Below are 21,621 nucleotides of genomic sequence, written 5' to 3'. Positions count from 1 at the left end.
GTGCTGTTTTGAGTCATAAGAGAGAGAGTAAGGCCACTAGTGACTCTAATGGTCGTGAGAGAGAGTAAGGGCACTCATGACTCTAATGGTCGTGAGAGAGAGTAAGGGCACTCGTGACTCTAATGGTCGTGAGAGAGAGTAAGGGCACTCGTGACTCTAATGGTCGTGCGAGAGAGTAAGGGCACTCGTGACTCTAATGGTCGTGAGAGAGAGTAAGGGCACTCGTGACTCTAATGGTCGTGAGAGAGAGTAAGGGCACTCGTGACTCTAATGGTCGTGAGAGAGAGTAAGGGCACTCGTGACTCTAATGGTCGTGAGAGAGAGTAAGGGCACTCGTGACTCTAATGGTCGTGTGAGAGAGTAAGGGCACTCGTGACTCTAATGGTCGTGTGAGAGAGTAAGGGCACTCGTGACTCTAATGGTCGTGTGAGAGAGTAAGGGCACTCGTGACTCTAATGGTCGTGAGAGAGAGTAAGGGCACTCGTGACTCTAATGGTCGTGTGAGAGAGTAAGGGCACTCGTGACTCTAATGGTCGTGAGAGAGAGTAAGGGCACTCGTGACTCTAATGGTCGTGAGAGAGAGTAAGGGCACTCGTGACTCTAATGGTCGTGAGAGAGAGTAAGGGCACTCGTGACTCTAATGGTCGTGAGAGAGAGTAAGGGCACTCGTGACTCTAATGGTCGTGAGAGAGAGTAAGGGCACTCGTGACTCTAATGGTCGTGAGAGAGAGTAAGGGCACTCGTGACTCTAATGGTCGTGAGAGAGAGTAAGGGCACTCGTGACTCTGGCTGCACTGATGGCATCTCAGGTATGTCTCTTAGAGGCATACGCTGTTACTAAGAGAGTAGTTTTGACGTTTTATCACAACAGAAACGTTTTAGATTAAAGAAACACCTAACTGCAATCAGGCATGGAGTCGAACCTGCCAGGTCTAAAGGTCAGACTGCTATTGGTAAATTACATTAAGTGCACATGGGTCTCTCTGTTTCTCTCACCTGTCTCTTAATACTGCTGTTTGCTATCTCTTCATCAACTTTCACTATGAACATCTTACACCTTGGTTCTTTAAACATAAATGGGTTTAGCGATAAAAGTAATTGGACAATATTAAAAGAATGCATCACCCTGAAAGAGCTGAACATTACGCTTTCACAAGAAACCCATAATGATGTGAACAGTGAGGTGGACTGGGATCTGCGCTGGGAAGGGGAGTGTTTTCTTAGCTACGGAACCAACCTGAGTGCTGGAGTAGCAGTACTCTTCTCCACAAGACTCTTTTGGGAACACTGGAAAGGACAGAAAAAAGAATATGAGAATTTTCTTCAGTGGTGGGAGATATCAAAAGTTCAAATAAAGTTGTTCTACCAACAGTTCACATCGCAAACTTCAATATAAAACAAGCAAGATAACAGATCACATCAAGATAAAACAATCCATGCATAACATTGAGGCAGAAATCCTGAGACTGGAAAGTGTGTTAATCAATTAGAACACTGAGAATGAGACACCTTGTGCAGAAGAAACAGGTTCTCAGTAACATCCTTCAGGAATAAGTTAAAGGAGCCATGGTTAGAGCTCGTTTTCTCTGTACAGAGACATGGACTCACCCACTGCTAACTTTTTCTACCTGGGAAAAAAGACTGCACCAAACACCTTTCTTCTTTCTTTAAGAGGCCCGGATGGACAGATCACCTCAGACCCAGCGGAGATGAGGAGACTAGGTGTGAACTTCTACTCAGCCTTATATTCTGCGGAACACACAGATGAACGGTGCTTGGATGAGCTTTTTAACAACATGCCATCACTGGATGAAGAACACAAAAAAAGAACTGGACTCAAAACTGACCTTTGAGGAAGTGACGGCTGCAGTTCAGCAGCTTTCCTCAGGACGAGCACCAGGGATAGATGGACTACCCACTGATTTCTACAAAACCGTTTGGACGGTTATAGGCAGAGACTTCTTTGATACACTTGGGGAAATTCACAAGGCCAAAAAGCTTCCCCAAAGTTGTCAGTGTGCTGCAATCTCTCTACTTCCAAAGAAGGGGAGACCTTTGTTCACTCAAGAACTGGAGACCGGTTTCTTTTTTGTGCTCAGATTACAAGATCATCTCAAAATGTCTTGCTAATAGACTTAAGAACTCTTTAGACACTTTAATACACAGGAGTCAGTCCTACTGTGTACCAAAGAGGTCTATTTATGATAACTTGTTTTTATTACGAGATGTCCTTGACTACTCAGAAGTATACGGGGTCGATGTGGGTCTCCTCTCTCTCGATTAGGAGAAAGCTTTCGACAGAGTAGACCACCAGTATTTATTCAAAGCTCTGGAACGTTATGGCTTTGGCAAATACTTCCTGTCATGGATTAAAATCTTGTACACAGACGCCTCTTGCATGATTAAAGTTGGAGGAGGACTGAGTACACCAATCATGATGAAGAAAGGGATCAGACAGGGCTGTCCAATGTCTGGTCAGCTGTACAGCCTCGCGATAGAACCTCTGCTGTGTCTGTTAAGGAAAAACCTCACTGGACTGTCGATCAGGGGGAACAGGGCACCTGAGGCCATTAAACTTTCAGCTTATGCAGATGACATCACAGTCATAATCAAGACACAGAAAGATATTCAAGCTACACAAAGGGCTCTGAAAACTTATGAAAGAGCCTCATTGGCCAGAGTAAACTGGCAAAAAACTGAAGCACTGTGGTCTGGATTTAGAGAGAACCCACCTGATCTTCCAGAAAACATCCAGTGGGGAACAACCGGGATAAAGTGTCTGGGAGTGAACCTCGGAAAAGAGAAGTTCAAAATCAAAAACTGGGACGGGCTAATAGAGAAAGTAAATGCTAAACTGGCCAAATGGAGATGGGCGTTACCCCAGCTATCTTACAGGGGAAGAGTTCTGATCATCAACAACCTCATCACGTCAATGTTGTGGCACAAGTTCATGGTTTTAGATCTACCGAGGAGCTGGATTGATGAGATCCAAAGGACTGTTGTCGACTTCTTCTGGTCAGGACAACATTGGCTGAGAGCTGCAGTTCTCTACCTCCCAGTTCATGAAGGAGGACAGGGACTAATCCACATACAGTCCAGACTGGCCTTTCATTTACAAGCAGCACATCATCTTCTCTACCATGAACACCACCAGTGGATAGACGTGGCACACGCCCTGCTGAGAAAGACTGGAGGAATGAGCCTGGACAAACACTTTGTACATCTTTCTATAAAAATGGGCTTCAGACATGGCAGACCCTGTCCTCTTCAATAGAACAGGAAATACCTGACCAGTAGTTGTTTGAAGAACCTTTGTTTTTTAATCCACTCGTTACCGCAGAGATACTACAGTCACCATCAGATCTGCATTGAAGGATTCAGGACTCCTCAGAATTCGTCACCTGAGAAGAGGATCATGCTGGATAACAGCTGAGGAACTAGCAAGCAAAATAATACGTAAATCAACACGCTTAGCCCAGCGATTTTTAAACGACCTGGAAGCTGCTCTACCAGCCGTAACAAGAAGATTCCTGAAAGACAGTCCAGTGGAAATGATGAGTTTCTGACCTTTCCAGAGATTCGGGTGTCTCTGAAGAAGGAAGGATGGCAAGAGAACACTGGAAAAAACTCTGACCATTCCAGAATTAGGAGCTTTTCAGCTCTGTGGGTAAAAAAGCGCTCTACAGAATGTGTAGAACAACTCAACTATCAACAACTTAAAGATGTCAGAAGCACCAAATGGACAGAAGTGCTGGACCCGGGCTCTTCTCCAAAAGGCAGCTGGAGATCCCTGTACGAAAGACCCATTGGAAAAAAAGGTAGGAGATCTACAGTGGAGAATTGTACATGGGATATTAGCTACATTAGCACATTGCTCGACTGGTGTCTTCTGAAAATGTCTTCTATATCTTCATTGAATGTCCACGTCTGTCTGCAGTACTAAGGCTAGTAGAAGCCTGGGGACAACAACTTACGGGCTTCTATAACACAGCACTGTTCATACACGGACCAAAATACTCTGCAAAAAACACAAGAAAACTGAACTTTTTATACGGCGATGCTAAGCTAGCGATCTGGGTGAGCAGAAAACAGAAAGTAGAAGGAGGTGTAGTGGATGATCCGGTGTTAATGCTGAGAGGATTAATAAGGAGAAGGTTAAGTGTAGAACATGCCTACTACACACTGGTGAATAATGTGAATGAGTTCTGTCGTGTTTGGGGTGTTGATCTTGTAGTTTTTATTCTAACATTGCACTAGTAACGTCTGATCCCCCCCCACAGGTGTCCACCACTGCTCTGGATAATATTCGTATTAAGTCACTGCAGGATATAGAGAATGAGGTGAGATGTTAGTGGATGTTTTTGTAAAGATAATATTTTAATATAATATATTTTGTAATAAATATTTATTTGCATATTAGATCTGGATTAATTAGTATCCTGTCTCGTTACAGTACAGCTACACATTCGCAGTAGAAGAACAAGCAGCCCGGAGACTCCGCCCCTAGATGACATCACTGCCGTAAGCTCCACCCCCAGACCTGACCACATCCTTCTATTTATTAACATTGAAACCAAACTTTATCCCCAAACCGCCCACATCGCTATTGATGACCGCAGTCTGTTAGCGCGGGTCTGTCCAGTACGCTGATTATTCCTCGTTTAAAACGGAACACTAACGAAAAGACATCACTTGCTCGATGTTTATGTTTATAAAGTGAAGTAAATGACAGGGTTTTTGATAAAATCCCAGATTTTTGAAGACAGACTTTTGGTCACGGTGCTAAAAATGCTGCCTGTGTAGACACTGTTAACGCTAACGCTATGATTTCCAGCGTCACTACGAACATGCTATCAATATATTACATAATAAATTATAACCAGTGAGTGATGAGTGATGAGAATTTTAATCACTGTGATGTTGCCAGATAGGGAATTTCTAATCCAAAAGGATTTTATTTAAACTACAGTGGGAAAATATATGGGAAAATCTTTGGGAGGGGAAAAAAAGTATCTTTAATTCTTTGATTATTCTTTAGATGTTGTGTTATTTGTGATTGTTGTGGTGTGTCTCTTACCAGCTGACCAATCAGATGTGAGTGAGCATTTTTGCTGACCGTACACATCATGAAAAAAATACACTCCTACATATTACACACGAGAAGGCTGACCCTGATGTGTGATCGCGTCCCGGTCAAGTCGGTAGCCGGTCTCGGACACTAATGGATCTGCTTGTTTACATAATGGTTCGGTTTTCAGTTCCAGAAAAAGTGGGTGTGGTTAATGACCAGGTTGTGGAATCTGTTGCTTGATGAATAGAAGATGAATTATATTTAGTGTAGATAGCTCAGTGGTTAAGGTGATGGATTAATAAGATGGTTTTAAACCTCAGGTCCACTAAGCATCCACCCCTGGGCCCCTGAGCAAGGCCCTTAACCCTCAGCTGTATAATGATTTAAATTGTAAGTCTCTACGGATAAGGGCGCTTACCAATTGTCAGAAATGCTTCATTCTACAGCAAACCTGTAGCCACACCCACATGGACAAAGTCATTGCTCTGATTGGTCAGTCGGGATCCAGTGTCCACCTGAGCCGTTACATCATTCACAGAGACACAGAGGAAGGAAAAACTGACCGCAACAGCATCATGTTTACAGCGGATCAGATCACTTCATGGAGATATAACAGTTACATGTTTATTATTATTATTATTGTTATTATTATTATGGATTTAGAAACGAATCTAAACAAAACACACTAAACACATTCCAGACTTTACCCAGAATTCCTTGTAATTTTAAAAAATAAACAGACTTAATCCTACACTACGTTGCCAAAAGTTTTGGGACGTCTGCCTTTACCTGCACATGAATGTAATATGGAGTTGTCCCGCCCTTTGCAGCTATAACAGCTTCAACTCTTCTGGGAAGGATTTCCACAAGGTTTAGGAGTGTGTTTATGGGAATTTTTGACCGTTCCTCTAGAAGCGCATTTGTGAGGTCAGGCACTGATGTTGGACGAGAAGGTCTGGCTCACAGTCTCCACTCTAATTCATCCCAAAGGTGTTCTATGGGGTTGAGGTCAGGACTCTGTGCAGGCCAGTCAAGTTCATCCACACCAAACTCACTCATCCATGTCTTTATGGACCTTGGTTTGGTCACTGGTGTGCAGTCATGTTGGAACAGGAAGGGGTCATCCCCAAACTGTTCCCACAAAGAGCATGAAATTGTCCAAAATGTCTTCATATGAAGCTGAAGCATTAAGAGTTCCTTTCACTGGAACTAAGGGGCGGAGCCTAACCCCTGCAAAACAACTCAATGATCTGGATGTGTGTCCCAATACTTTTGGCAATATAGTGTGTAACTAATATACAGTGATTTTAAAAAAAAAAAAAATGTTTATATCCTTTTTATTTTTATTTTTTTTAACTTAATACACTATGATATATGGATGTGTGAAGAAGGAAACTGTAGTGTGTGTGTGTGTGTGTGTGTGTGTGTGTGTGTTCATCACGTTTTGAAGGAAATAGCTTTATTTGTCTTTATCGTCTGTCACATTTTAATCATTAATATGGCTTTAAGGTCTTTTGAAAATTGCAATAAAAATATTATTTCACATATAAAAATGTGTTTATTTAAAAAAAAAAAAAAAAGAAAGAAAGAAAGAAAGAAAGAAAAGGTTTTTTGGGGGAAAACTTTCAGAAATTCTGATATATTTTTTATGTGGTGATCCCAGCTGTTGTTTTTCTGTAAGTGCTTTTGTTATTTTTATTGATCATGTTTTCTATCCGAATAATTACAGAGGAATTGAGATTACTGTGGTTTTCTAGCGTGATTCTGCTCCTTCAGCTTCGTCTCCTCCTGGTGTTTATCAGGCTTTTTATTTTGGTTTTGGTTTATTATTACATTATTGTTGTTGTTGTTGATTTAAACACTGATATTTATTTCACTTTTTTTTTGTAATATTATGACCAAACTTTAGAGTGTGTGTTTTTAATGTCTATAATAAATCCCTGTCTGTAATAAATGTACTTAGAGCTTTCAGAAGGATTCTTTTTGGCAAACATTAATGAAGAATTATGAAATAAAATATAAAACATGTCCAGATGTGGATTTAATGTGAAATAAGAAAGGTTTGCACGTCTTCAATAGGAATATATTAATGAATTAATTAAACGATTTTATCTCAGATTGTTAGAAAAAAAAGTTCTGTTAGAAAGAATTAATTTAACGTGTCTAGAGTGAGTGAAGGAATAAAATAAAAATAGGAATAAAAATAATACTGTTAAAAAAAATTTTATTAAGCTAATTAAAGCGACGCATCTACGGCCAAGAAACTCCTCCCACGTTCATAGCAACCCGGTTTCTGATTGGCTGACCACTCTCATTATGCAAATATATCGAGACTACAGCTGAATTCTATGCAATAGGATTCGTCTCTCTGTGCGCGAGCGCTTCATACCAAATCGAGCCTTTCCCTCCCTATATAAATTATTTATTGTTTCACGAAGCTGTGAAACTCCTCCCAACACCATTTCTGATTGGCTGACCACTCCCATTATGGAAATATATCAATACTACAGTTAGACCATCAGTGGCGTCTCAACAATTCTATCCAATAGGATTCGTTTCTCTGTGCGCGAGCGCTGCACACCAAATAGTGTCTTTCCCTTTTTTATTATTTAGTTTCGCGAACTGTGAAACTCCTCCCAACACCGTTTCTGATTAGCTGACCACTCCCATTATGCAAATATATCAATACTACAGTTGGACCGTCAGCGGTCTCTCAAAAAATTCTATCCAATCGGATTCGTCTGTCTGTGCGCGAGCGCTGCATACCAAATCGAGTCGTCCCCTCCCTATATAAAGGCCCTGTGTAGTGTATAACTCGGAGTCTCGTGCACCCTTCCTAGTGCACTTGGTGATAAGACCGGAGGTGATTTGGGCTGAACCGCTGAGCTTTGTGCCTGTCGTGGACTCTGGAGCTGAATCTCTGCGTGTGAATATGGACGGTCGTGGATATGGATCAGGTCATTGTGTTTGTTTGTTTTTTTTAAAAAAACGATATGAATGTAAAGTACAGACTTTGTGAAGCGTCTGTTTTCTGACGCGAGCCTGTGTTCGTGTGCTACATTAACACTGGTTTAGCTAGCTAGCAAAGTGTGTGTCCATCGTTAGCCGGTTAAGACTCTGGAACCAGCGCCATTTTGTTTGACACGATTCTACCTTTTTAAAATAAATATACGCGTTATATCTATTTTAGATTCAGTTATTGTTTTTTTTTATTAGATAATCGTTTATAATCGGCGACACTGAGATGCCGGGCCTGAATGAGACTAACAAAGAGCGGCTAGTCAGGGTGGGTTAGCTAAGCTAGTCAGAGTTAGCATGACTAGCAAGTTGCCCTGTGGCGATTAAATAGGCTAGAAAGAGGTTCTGGTCTTTTATATATTATTTAAAGATATTATGTTTTATAGAACTGCACAGACTATAGGCTGGTGTTTATTATTATTATTATAGACAGGATGGAGTGTGTGAGATCTGAGGCGGTTCGACCCCTTCCTCCTCCCCCCCCCCGTCTCTGTAGAGCGGCACAGGCCTCGGGAAAAGATCTGACTGCTTCCTGTTTAAGTGCACTACATATCCGGTCCCTGTCCGTCACGTGCACTAGGTCCGGTACTAAGTTGACTGCGTAGGGCATTTGTTCTGCGCATGCGCGAAGTTGCCTCGTAGTATTTTTGTAACAGCAGTATTATAGCACATGCCTGCCGTGTAAATATTTCCGCGCATGCGCAGTGCAAATCCAGTTGTAACACTGTTCCTCATGGTCTGAATCATCTTGAGCACTCTCTGTAGTGCACTAAATGTGCTTCAGCTCTGGCCCTAGAGAAGGGTTCACAAGGTCAGCACGTCAGAAATACGTAGCTGAAATGACCCGTGTGGTTCTGGCTCGGACGCCAGTTTATTCCGTGTGGTTCTGGCTCGGACGCCAGTTTCTCGTGAGTTTATTGTAACAGTGTTTTATCTTGCTGCAGGTTTCTCTAGCTGGGGTGGAGGAGGAGGAGGATCTTCCAGCAGAGGTGAAACATTTTGGATTTCTCTATTAACCAGTGTCCACTTTCTCACACACACTGTACACTGTCTCTGAGTAATATACAGTCATACGAGGCTGTGCACTTAGTGCTGTTCCACTCGTCTGTGCCTCTGTCCAACTTTCTGCTGCCCCATTGTGGCGGTTAGTCAGTAGATGAGCCTGAAGATTAGTTGTGATGGAGGTCTAAGACATTGGTTTCTTCAAAAGCCAATAAACAGCCTTATTTGACCGTAACATTGCTGTATATGATGTAGAACCCCAAACACTTCCACATGCTGCTTTCTAGATTTACGGTCACTCAAGGCAGGTTATTTCTGTATCATTAGCTTAATTTTCTAATTCGGTCATGTTTAGTGTGCCCCCTGCTGGCTCAGATGCTAAATAACAGAATTAAAAGCTGTTTAATGCATTTAGGTTGCTCATTAATATTTGTCTGGATCAAGAGAAAATCCACCACAGTGTCCATCATGTAAAACCTTTCTGTCCATCAAACATATTTTGTTCGAATGTAACACTCTTTTATTCTGTTGACACTTTTTTGAAAAAGTTTTTAAACAAGTAAACCCATCTTCGGTTTTAAAGTTCCTAAAAAAAGTTAATCTTAAACATCTTATATAGTTTTAATATTGAATAGCAAAAACTGTCTCTCGCCATGAATATAGCCATAGAAGCTGGCATGGCGTTAAACAACAAAAAAGGAAAGAAAGGATATTTGTCTGGAGGGAATTATTGCTGTAATATGAATATTTCACGTCATGCTTGGACAGATGTTTGAGTATCAGTTAAAAAGTGACCGTCCTAAGGAGCAGAGACCAGAACATGGGACGCCTCTAGGATCTTGGTAGCTATCATGTAAATCAGGTTCATGTCTTTAGACTAGTGTTTCAAAGCCCTGTGTGTGTATGGTATCATCGCTGTTCCTCTGCTGCTGTCATGGGATACAATGCAGCACAGTTCTGATATAGATATATTTACCAATAGAATAGATATATTAACCCTCGAAGTACTGTATAAAAATATTAAACTGTTTTTCTTGTTTTCAGGATCTGGCAACTATGACCTGTATGGCTATAAGGACTCCATGTCTGGTGGATATGGTGGAGGACAGATGAAGAGAGGTCTGTCTGGTTCTCTTCTCTCCTCCACTGGGGGCAATGCCGATGACGTGATCGCTAAGATCAACCAGCGGCTGGACATGCTAACACAGTTAGAGGGAGGGATGAAAGGAGGGGGTCGGAGCGACAGGTAGGACGGATGGATTTATTATTTTTTTCCTCTTTCTCCTGATCGTTTGAGCTAATCAGATGTATGAAGATTTAAGCAGACAGGCCAGGTCTTTCATTCTGAAGCCGGGATTAGACAGAACCCAGAGTCCAGATGTTTTCTGTAGATTTGTAATGAACTAGATCTTAACAAGTAGGTCAGTACTCTAATAAAGGTGTCTAGTCAAGGGTGTTAACATGTAGTGATTGTCTAGTTAGTGAGACTTAATCAGCAGAATGCCCAGGTCTTTCCTTTTCACCTTTGGCTCTCATTTATCACTACAGATGCCGCAGATTTTCTCTATACTTCATTTCCATATTCACAATATAATTAATTAAACTGGTGTGTATGATGATTAGCGCTTTAAACATGACACTGTAACATATACGCCATATACAGTATTTTCCATGAATACCACGTGATTGTGTTCACAGTCCTGCAGTAGATTTTATACATGTATTTGATTGAATCCAGTTTTGGTAAGTGAGGTCCAAAGGATGTCCAATGTATTAGATGTTCTCGGTCAGTAGAGCTATGGTTTGTCATTAGTGGCTGTTAGGATATAGATCATCAGAGGGAAGAGTGCCAGTGTAAGTGGACGGTAAGGTGAGGTGTAGACAAACCACTGTAGAAGTTTCTTTAGTGATGATTTGACGTGGATGTGTATAGACAGGCCTGGGTCATGTAAAGGAACATAAAGTAAACAGTTAGCATGTTGTCAAAACCTGGCACTATGTTACTCTAGATAGGAGTGTTAGGATATTTTTGGCCTGTGTTCCCTCTCTAAGACCCTAGCTTGTTTCTTCTTTGGCTTTGGATTGAAAGATTGACCATTGGTTCCCAAAGACTGTTCTGAAAATAGAGCTTGTTTCTGAAAAACTGACCATGTCTCTTTAAAGATTCAGTTTTCTGAAGCTTGCCCAATGGCAAAGGATAATCTGTTGCCTGATGATCCAATGTGTTCCCAATTTATTGACCTTTTAAACCCTGGTGCTGTTCATGCTTTAATGAGACAGTCCCCATCACTGGAGCCATTCCTTCACCTATATACCTGTATCCAAGATAAATCTGCACTAGACTATATTCAGGTTTAATTCTTCACTCAGGCACTAATTCAGTAATGATGTTTCTCCTGTTTGTGCCATCATTTTGGAGACTCTTCTCGAACCTTCAAAGCTTCCACATCCCAAATTGGAAAGAATAGAGCAGGACCGCATGGGTTGACTGACCCATCACGGACTATCCGAAGCGCTGTCCAGTCGGATATCGGTGTGGGGAATGGCTCGGATGAATGACAACTTGCTCAACGCAACTTGTCATCCAGAGATCAGTGTGGGGTTCATTTTGGGTTACTTTTAAATCAGTTAACCTTTAACAGTACAACATTAATGGAGAACAGGAGAGTAAATAAATCAAAAGGTGGGGAAGAGTGAAAGTATGAAATTCGAGGTGCCAATGCTTCATCTCTACTTGCTCTGCACCTCCTTCTGCAGGTTTGACCAGTACGAGTCTTTCGACTCGCGCTCCTCTGCCCTTGGCCCCCGCGATCTCTACAGATCTGGTAACCTTGTATTTGGTGACTCCCGGGGCGACATGATGGCCCAGCGTGGAGGCATGGGCTTTGGGGCGATGGGTGGAGCTGGAGGGGGTGGTGGCTTTGGCGGCTCTGCCTCCCACGGAAACGCCAAAATGCGGCAAGCTCGAGATGCTTTCTCAGGCTCCGGCTGGGGTGCGGGACAGAGGTCCCAGCACAGGGGCGGAGGGCCGGGCGGGCGCGGCTTTGGCCGTAGGCAGGATTCCTCTATGATGGGTGGAGGTGGGCGGAGTGGGGGGCAAGGCCACTCCCCCTCAGGGCGAGGCAAGCTGCCGTCGCTCCTGAGCCACCGCATGTACCCCGAAAGTGGGGGGTTCCAGCCTCATCATGGCTCCCAGGACTATCCTGTCCGGCACTTTGGAGGGGGCAAAAACCTCAACCGACAACGCACCCGCAAGAGACCCCTCAACCGAGTAAGTACCTCCAGCAAAGCACTGGACTCGAACCATCAACCCACCCAAAAATATACCCCTCCTAGTCCAGCCTGCCCAGCCTGTCGAGTGGAGATACATGTGGAAACTACACCATTTCACTCCACCTGCCACTCTAAACATGTCCACCAGGTCACGACTGCTGTAGTATCTCTGTAATGCCCCCCAAACAAACCGACCCCTGGTACACCCGATCATAGCCCAACTCCTCAGATCCAGCCAAAATGTTATTGATCACAGCCCTCATTTCTTTTACTCCTATTTCTTTGTCCTGTGGGATGCTCAGATAGACTTAGGTTAAATTTTCTAATAGTATTTTAGCCAATATTAATCACTTCTAAGCCCCGTGTAGAAACACTCCTAAAAACTTATTTCCTAAAACTGTCCTGGTCAAAGATTGGGTTTCCACGGCTGGGTCTTAACAAGTTAATGCAGTGTCCTAGCAGGTTGGTTGAGGGTTTGTGTGTAAAGGTAAGTGCATGTGACATTAATCACTTCATAATGAGCAATGTTGTGATGTTTGTCCACTGTCCATGGTGTGCTTGTTAACCTTTATAAACCCTGTCTGTGTGGCGTGGTATCTTTAATCCTAAATTATGATCAAAACAGTATCTGTGTGTCTGAGGTAACCACGCTGGGTGTTTCGTGTATACATTTATATTCACCTGATCATGAGGTAACATGGTGTTGATGTGTTACTGTAGCAGCCTGTAAAACCTCAGCGTGATGGACAGAAGAAGAGGAAACAGACCCCAACTACAGCTGATGAGCCTGAGTCGAAAATGGGAAAGACCGAGTCTGAAGGAGACGATAAAGCTGATAAGGGTATCTGTTTCATTATACATCACTGTACAGGTTTAGAACTGTTATAATGACTGCTCAGAGTAGCTGTGATGATGGACATGGTCAATCTTCATGTCTGAAACAGAGTGAAGTCTTGTACGGCCTACTTAACCACTTTACCAAACAGATTTAGAGCACTGGACCGCCTTAAACCTGATCATAATGACCGAAGACCTTTCCACCTGGCTGACCTGTACACATCTATTCACTTTAAACCTTTCTAACATATACCCAAGTCCTGTTTTAGTGCCAGCTGCCTGCTAACACATTCACCCTCAAACAGAGTAGAGTAATGACTTCTAACTGAAGATAAAGTTCTACCATTAACCCATAGTTAACAAGGAGCCTTGTGACTTCTTCTCCAGCGAAAGCAGCAGAACCGAAAGAAGAGAAGAAAGATGACGCAACTCCAACCACTGTAAGTTTCTTTTTGTGGCTCATCACGTGAATGACAAGGAAGTGGTTTCTGTTTTGGATGCAAGGTCCATGGTCCATAACGAGTGTACACCCCGATCAGGCATAACATTATGACCACAGCCCTGACCCGTCCTGCGCTGTGTATTCTGACCCCTTTCTATCAGAACCAGCATTAACTTCTTCAGCAGTTTGATCAACAGTAGCTCGTCTGTTGGATCGGATCACACGGTCCAGCCTTCACTCCCCACGTCCATCAATGAGCCTTGACCGCCCATGACCCTGTCACCGGTTCACCACTGTTCCTTCTTTGGACCTCTTTTTATAGATACTGACCACTGCAGACCGGGAACACCCCACAAGAGCTGCAGTTTTGGAGATGCTCTGATCCAGTGGTCTAGCCATCACAATTTGGCCCTTTTGGTCAAACTCTCTCAAATCCTTACACTTGTCCATTTTTCCTGCTTCTAACATCAACTTTGAGGACAAAATGTTCACCTGCTGCCTAATATATCCCACCCACTAACAGGTGCCATGATGAGGAGATACTCAGTTATTCACTGCACCTCTCACTGGTCATAATGTTATGCTTGATGGGTGTAGGCTTGTTAATTGTCCACAGTTTGGAGAGTGCCGTGGATCATGTTTAATATAAGATAAGAAAACTTTGTTGATCCCACAGTGAAGAAATTCAATTGTCACAGCAGTTCAACAGACAGTTAACATGCAGGTTTTTAACCTAAAGATAGAAAGAAAGAATTAAAGACAGATAGTAAAAGAAAATAAATTTATGTAAAAACTATAAAAGAAAATAAATAAATATTGCACAATACAAATAATAAACTAAATAATACAAATAGTAAAAAAGTAAGATTATATAAAATTTTAAACAAAAAATTATAAAATGGTAAAATATTGCACTTTGGAACATCACTGTAATGCGGTGTAATTATATTATCTTGTTTCTTTAGCAGGAGTCTGAACCTGTGGCTGAAGGAGAGAGTGCTGGTGAGTATCATGATGTAGGTGTTGAGTCATGATGATGTCCATACACCTGGCTGGTCAATACCTTGATGTTTGATCTGTTCCTCTTAGATCCCTCAGCTAAAGGAGATTCACCTCAGTCATCGTCAAGGCAGCAGGGGAAACAGACTCCGCCCTCCACTTCCAAACTTAGAAAGAGGCGGGGCTTCTTTGAAAGGTAAAATAACACACAGATGATGTTAAAGTATCTATTTAACAAACATTCAGTATTGTATGAGCAGTAATCTGACGGGTCATTTCTCGGGGCAGTCGCGCCATTTCCAGGGTGACGTTTGCGTGCTCCGTCTGCAAGTTCCGCTCCTTCTATAGCGAGGATTTAACTGCTCACCTGGAGAGCAAATTCCACAAAGATCACTTCAGGTTCCTCTCCAGCCAGCTGTCCAAACCAACCACCGAGTTCCTGCAGGTACTAGAGCAGAATCCTCACAGCAGTTATTTATGTAAATATGTCCAGTTGGGATGGACCCCAGTGATTTTTTACAAAGTCAAAGGACAAAGTCATTGCTCTGATTGGTCAGTCGGGATCCAGTGTCCACCTGAGCCGTTACATCATTCACAGAGACACAGAGGAAGGAAAAACTGACCGCAACAGCATCATGTTTACAGCGGATCAGATCACTTCATGGAGATATAACAGTTACATGTTTATTATTATTATTATTATTATTATTATTATAGATTTAGAAACGAATCTAAACAAAAAACACTAAACACATTCCAGACTTTACCCAGAATTCCTTGTAATTTTAAAAAATAAACAGACTTAATCCTACACTACGTTGCCAAAAGTTTTGGGACGTCTGCCTTTACATGCACATGAATGTAATATGGAGTTGTCCCGCCCTTTGCAGCTATAACAGCTTCAACTCTTCTGGGAAGGCTTTCCACAAGGTTTAGGAGTGTGTTTATGGGAATTTTTGACCGTTCCTCTAGAAGCACATTTGTGAGGTCAGGCACTGATGTTGGACGAGAAGGTCTGGCTCACAGTCTCCACTCTAATTCATCCCAAAGGTGTTCTATGGGGTTGAGGTCAGGACTCTGTGCAGGCCAGTCAAGTTCCTCCACACCAAACTCACTCATCCATGTCTTTATGGACCTTGGTTTGGTCACTGGTGTGCAGTCATGTTGGAACAGGAAGGGGTCATCCCCAAACTGTTCCCACAAAGAGCATGAAATTGTCCAAAATGTCTTCATATGAAGCTGAAGCACTAAGAGTTCCTTTCACTGGAACTAAGGGTCCGAGCCCAACCCCTGAAACACAACTCGATGTCCTGGATGTGTGTCCCAATACTTTTGGCAATATAGTGTGACTATAGATACTTTAGTGTTGGATCTTCAGAGAGTGTGTCTGTGTGTGCAGGAATATATAAATGATAAACATAAGAAGACGGATCAGAGAATCGGTCAGCTGGAAAACCACAGTGCCACCATCTGTCAGGTGTTAAGAGAGCAGGATCTGACCAGAGGTGAGTGACCTTCAAGTTTGTGTTTTCATTGTCTTGATGTGGATTGTTTAATGCTGAATGACTGTATGTGTGATGTCAGACATTGGTATGGAGCACTTCATGAAGAAGGTTGAGGCAGCCTACTGTTCAGCGTGTGATCTCTACATCCCCATGCAGTTCTTACTCATCCAGAAGCACCTCAAATCTCCTGAGCACAACTACAACCGCAAGGTACATACACACGCGCGCACACACCTGCAGACACCAGAAATTCTCCAATCATTGGCATGACCTTTGAGCCCTGTGACATGTGGCTGTAGGGGATGATGGAGCAGTCAAAGAGGTCGAGTCTGTCCGTGGCCAGGAGCATCCTCAACCACAAGGTCATCGGCAAGAAGCTGGAGAGCTACCTGAAGGTCAGTCTGAATGTTCCTGATTAGTTCTGTTATTTATTTATTAATTAAAGAAGTTTTGTTGACTGTATTCATCCTTTCTATTTTCTTTCTTTGTCCTACCAGGGAGAAAATCCCTTCACTGACAACCAGGATGACCAGGACCCTGAAGACTCCATGATGGAGGTGTCTGAGGGTGATCCCGAACTGAAACAGGAAGAAAACCCACCAGGTGAGGCCGAGCTTCCAGACACAGTGGGAGAACCTGGAGCGGTGGGAAATGGTGATGGACATGAAGAGGAAATGAAGATGGAGGAAGGTGAAGGAGGGGAGGTGGAAGGTGAGAGAGGAGAGGAGGAAGGTGTGGAAGCAGCTGAGGAGGATGGAGGAGTGGAAGTTAAGGAGGAGGAGGAGGAGGAGAAGGAACCTGAAGGAGATGAGGAACCTAAGGCTGTTGATGATGCAGAAACCCTCCTGCAGGGGGCAGATGATGACTGTGGAATACCCGTGATTGAGGATTAGCCACAGAGTGCTGCTTCTCCGAGGCTGACCCAGGACCAGCTGGACTGTTCGAGTGTCCTGTCCCGCTGATCAGTGAGAGCAGTTTTAAATCCGTCGTCGTTTGGCTAGCCGAGGCCACATGCTGATCCTGGAACAGTCCTGTGTGTTCTAATTGATTATAAGTCTGACCCACGTGGTCATATCGCTGTCACTGTCTGGACCAATAAAAATCAGCACTCTGTCTTTAGCCAATCAGATTTGAGCTGTGTTTCTATGATGTCTGTAAATCTCCTCTCTGCACAGTTAGCATGTTCTGCGTTTAACAGGGCCGCTCTCCCGTGCTCATTCACACACTTCCTTTTTCTCTGTTCGTTTCTTTTAGCTTTTTATTTAGGACATGTGATGCTGAAGAGGGAAACTCTGGAAGATTTCAAACCATTTGTTTTTGCCTTTAGCTGAAAATAATAAATGTTTAAAAAAAAAAAAAGAAATTTCTCTGGTGTAAGTTAATTTGCAGTGTGAGTTAAAGAGACAGATCTGATTAACCTTACTGCTGGTCACTTCACTTCCTTCAGTTCAAGTCTTTCTGGTTCTCCCACTGGCCACTTCTTTTTTTTTTTTTTTGTTAAGGTTACTTTATTTTTTCTCAGTTGTGTTTTAGTGGTTCCTTCATTCCATGTCTCTGTTTCTGTGTGTGTGACTAACCGCTCTAATGACTCGGAGACTTATCATATCCTCTACAGCAGTAGCTTTGGCTTTGAGTTTCTAGAAAACTAGCATCATTAAATCTGTTGTGGATCAGTGAGTTGACTCTGAATCGACACTTTAAAACCTTTCAGTGAGTTGACTCTCCATCTGAAGAGGTCTGGTGATGGACCACTGCAGTAATAATGGTCTGAAATGATCGAGTTGATTTCCAGACTGACCACAGGGTGATTCACAGTGAAATGAGTGTTTCTCCAGGACCCTTGTACTACATAGACAACACAGAGCAAGGGACAGAAAGTTTGTCCTAGTTATATTAAGTGCAATGTGTGCAAACAGTATAGGACAGAAGACGGTGGAGAAACAGAAAATACAGAAACCAACATGAGACAGGACACAGCACTGAAAATGTGCAAACTGAAAGAAATGTAAACCAGTGGGTTCTTTTTAACATATTATGACCAGCTGCCTAATGTTGAGTTGGTTCCCCCTTTTGCTGCTAAAACAGCCCTGACCCATCCAGGCATGGACTCCACTAGATCCCTGAAGGTGTGCTGTGGGATCTGACACCAAGATGTTAAGTCCTATAAGTTGTGAGGTGGGGCCTCCATGGATCGGACTTGTTTGTCCACCACATCCCACAGATGCTGGATTGGATTGAGATCTGGGGAATTTGGAGGCGGAGTCAACACCTCAAACTGGTTGTTGTGGTCATCAAACCATTCCTGAACCATTTCTGCTTTGTGTCACGGTGCATTATCCTGCTGAAAGAGACCACAGCCATCAGGGAATACTGTTTCCATGAAAGGGTGTAGATGGTCTGGAACAATGCTTAGGTAGGTGGTATGTGTCAAAGTAACATCCACATGGATGCAGGACCCAAGGTTTCCCAGCAGAACACTGACCAAAGCAGGACACTGCCTCCACTGGCTCACCTTCTGCCCATAGTGCATCCTGGTGCCATGTGTTCCCCAGGTAAGAGACACACACGCACCCGATGCTTAAGTGTCCATTATTGGCACTTTCAGTGGTGCACAGGGGTCAGGGTGCCCATGCTGACCCCTGTGCACCACTGAAAGTGCCAATAATGGACACTTAAGCATCGGGTGCGTCCCTGACCGGTCTGCAGCTATGTGGCCCCATACACAACAAACTATTCTGATCCCCTTTCTAGCAGAACCAGCATTAACTTCTTCAGCAGTCTGCAACAGTAGCTCGTCTGTTGTATTGGATCACACGGTCCACACTGTTCCTTTCTTGGACCACTTTTGATAGATACTGACCACTGCAGACCGCAATTATAGATATGTGTTGAGTCTTGGGTTTGGAACATCAGTTCACACATTTGAGTGTGTGTGTGTGTGTGTGTGAGAGAGAGACTTCAATGATCTTCAGAATGGTTTGTGTTTGGTTTGGGTTAGCAGCTCACACTGTTCTTAATGTGAAAGGAAGTGAGAAACGTCTTCACTGAAATCATGACCACAGGAAACAGATACTCTGTAAAAGAGTTCATTATTTATTATTGAATTGAATTATTTTATTTGTGTTATAAATGTTTACTCCACAGGTGAAAGACTTCAGCTGCAGTGTCTGTTATTGATGCTGGAACTGTGTTTCTGGAGAAATGTCACTCTGCTGTTCTTTAAAACATTTCCTGTGCTCTCATTACACACACACACACACACACACACACACACACACACACGTTCTAATAAGTGCTAGATGATTCTAAGTGAAGATGGTGGCTTTGGTGTAGAAGATGGAGCGATGGTGTAAACATGTTAAGCAGGCTATTTATCACATTAACACGCTAATGTGTGTGTGTGTGTGTATGGTGTATATATACAGTATGTTTGGGTTAGACGTTTTGCTTCTTATCAACAGGATGTCTAATGTGGAGACGTGATTGTAAAGCATGACACCAAACAGGGTACCCACACACTCGCATTCTGTTTCCATGCTCACACACACACACTCTTAGAAAAATCAGACTATTGAGGAGGAGAAAGTTACAGTTTATTTATTCATGTGACTGAGACTCATAAGTATCTCTGTGAAAGTGTGTGATCATTTCGAGGACATTTTGAACTGCAGTAGCCTGCGCAGCAGGAACACCACAGCCTCTCGTTTCTTTTCCTCTTTAGAGTTCTTCACCTGTGGTTTTCTTTGTGGTTTCCATTTCACTGCACTACACACTCACATCACGTAACCCTCATACTAACAACTTCTGCACTTCTTCACACACTCTCTGTCTTACTATTTGTGTGAGTGTGTCCTTCCATTCAGCACATTACATTTACATTTCTGTTGAGATCATTTACATTATCTCATTTTATACAACTGAGGGTTAAGGGCCTCGTGGACGACCCCGGGTGTGAGACTTGACCAGTCCAACATTCTGTGTGATCACTGAGTTTCCTTAAAATCATTTAGATATGTATATAGATAATTACATCTTCGTGATCTCAGCTGTGTCGCTCAAGAGGAACAGCAGCACCTCCTAATTAGCTAATTAATTTATAATAGGAGTTTGGGGGTGAACCCCAGAGGGGTGTGACGGTCAGGGTGCAGATACTTTAGGCAGAAACCATCACAAGTAAAAGGCACAGATTACTCCACCTTTTTTTTCCCTGATTTGTTTGTTTTTATTTAGTGTTCATATTATTCTGTGTAAAATATGATGATGATGATGATGACAAAGATGTCGTCATCTCAGCTGAAACGCTGAGCTGCATTTTCACTGATGTTCCTGAGAAACTATGTCAGCACTTTCAGTGATCTCATTACACACACACACACACACACACACACTGACGGAAGTTGTGATTGTGAGCGAGGAGCTTCAGCTCTAGAGGTATTTCAGTGGAAAATGAAAGCTTGTGTTGATGTGGGTCGAGTGATGAAGCTCGTTACTGTTATCACTCTAAAGTTGATTATTTTCCCGTAACATCATCTCACTTTATTCCTCTTATACCAGCAGTTTAGGGTTATATTTGATATTGTGGAAGACTGAAACCAGTGGGTTACTGTCAGGGGCGTGCCCCAATTTTTGGGCCCTATGCAAAGACAGTGTATGGAGGGCCCCTTTCAGATCATCTCATGATCCATGCTATTTATCACTTTTTTTAAAATAATAATATAAAAGTGTACACACTTTACTCACTGATACAGTTATTGTTGTCAAATCAGTGATGTAAAATTGAAAAGGACATTATTAAAAATTCTAATACCATGTATAGTATAAAAATTCTTTGCATTGCATGCATGTTAATGCAGCACAGAAATAATTTTGTGTATAAATTGAGCTATACCAAGATAGGTATTGTCGTCCTGGAAGGCCGCTGTCCTACAGAGTTTAGCTCCAACCTTAATCCAGCACACCTGAACAAGCTAATCAAGGTCTTCAGGAATACTGAGGCTATAGACAATTATGTTTTGTTTTTCTTCTTCTTCTTCTTCTTCTTCGGTTTGAAGCTAAAATCTACAGGACAGCAGTGGGACCCCTGTGACTTTATACTATAAATCAGGGGTATCCAATCTTATCCAGAAAGGGCCGGTGTGGGTGCAGGACCAACGTTTCTCATTCCAACCAAGCAGGAACTACACCTGATTCCAACTGGCTAATCAGTAGCTCTTGGCTTTCAGTAGACTCAGGTGTGGCTCCTGCTCAGTTGGAATGAAAACCTGCACCCACACCGGCCCTTTGCGGATAAGATTGGACACCCCTGCTATAAATAAAGTACCTCAGGTATCCCCTTATAGATAAAAATGACAACTTAATGATTTTTTTTTAATTGTGTTTTATTCAGAGACATTGTGCTCGTTGTCCAGAACATTATTATTCTTTCGATCAGTAATATAAATAAATGAACACAATACAGTATAACTCACATCACC

The 21,621-nt window shown here is 42.6% G+C and overlaps 2 protein-coding genes across 3 annotated transcripts in view; both read left to right on the top strand.

Moving 5' to 3' along the window:
- The window catches only part of mvb12a (multivesicular body subunit 12A), a 38,616-nt gene extending 31,517 nt beyond the window's left edge, over positions 1–7,099 (top strand). Inside the window, exons 10-11 of the mRNA XM_058381087.1 lie at positions 4,281–4,340; positions 4,454–7,099. Of these exons, the coding sequence (XP_058237070.1) occupies positions 4,281–4,340; positions 4,454–4,507 (114 nt within the window). The 3' untranslated portion in view covers positions 4,508–7,099. The remainder of the gene's footprint in view (positions 1–4,280; positions 4,341–4,453) is intronic.
- A 779-nt stretch (positions 7,100–7,878) lies between these two features.
- On the top strand, positions 7,879–18,112 carry akap8l (A kinase (PRKA) anchor protein 8-like). 2 transcript variants are annotated; one of them, XM_058381051.1, is made up of 13 exons: positions 7,879–8,028; positions 9,034–9,078; positions 10,136–10,337; positions 11,849–12,362; positions 13,085–13,205; positions 13,589–13,641; positions 14,612–14,645; positions 14,733–14,838; positions 14,931–15,087; positions 16,042–16,147; positions 16,227–16,357; positions 16,447–16,542; positions 16,645–18,112. In XM_058381051.1, exons 1-13 carry the CDS (start codon positions 8,004–8,006, stop codon positions 17,038–17,040), a joined length of 1,986 nt encoding a protein of 661 aa, XP_058237034.1. In that variant the 5' UTR covers positions 7,879–8,003; the 3' UTR covers positions 17,041–18,112. The 2 variants fall into 2 exon arrangements, with proteins under 2 accessions (XP_058237034.1, XP_058237033.1); XM_058381050.1 differs by having other exon boundaries at positions 14,609–14,645.
- Positions 18,113–21,621: the final 3,509 nt, after the last annotated feature.

The sequence above is a fragment of the Hemibagrus wyckioides genome, linkage group LG26, assembly GCF_019097595.1.
Source record: "Hemibagrus wyckioides isolate EC202008001 linkage group LG26, SWU_Hwy_1.0, whole genome shotgun sequence".
Lineage (NCBI taxonomy): Eukaryota > Metazoa > Chordata > Actinopteri > Siluriformes > Bagridae > Hemibagrus > Hemibagrus wyckioides.
Note: the sequence above shows the minus strand (reverse complement) of the source record. Positions and strands in the feature narration are given on the sequence as shown.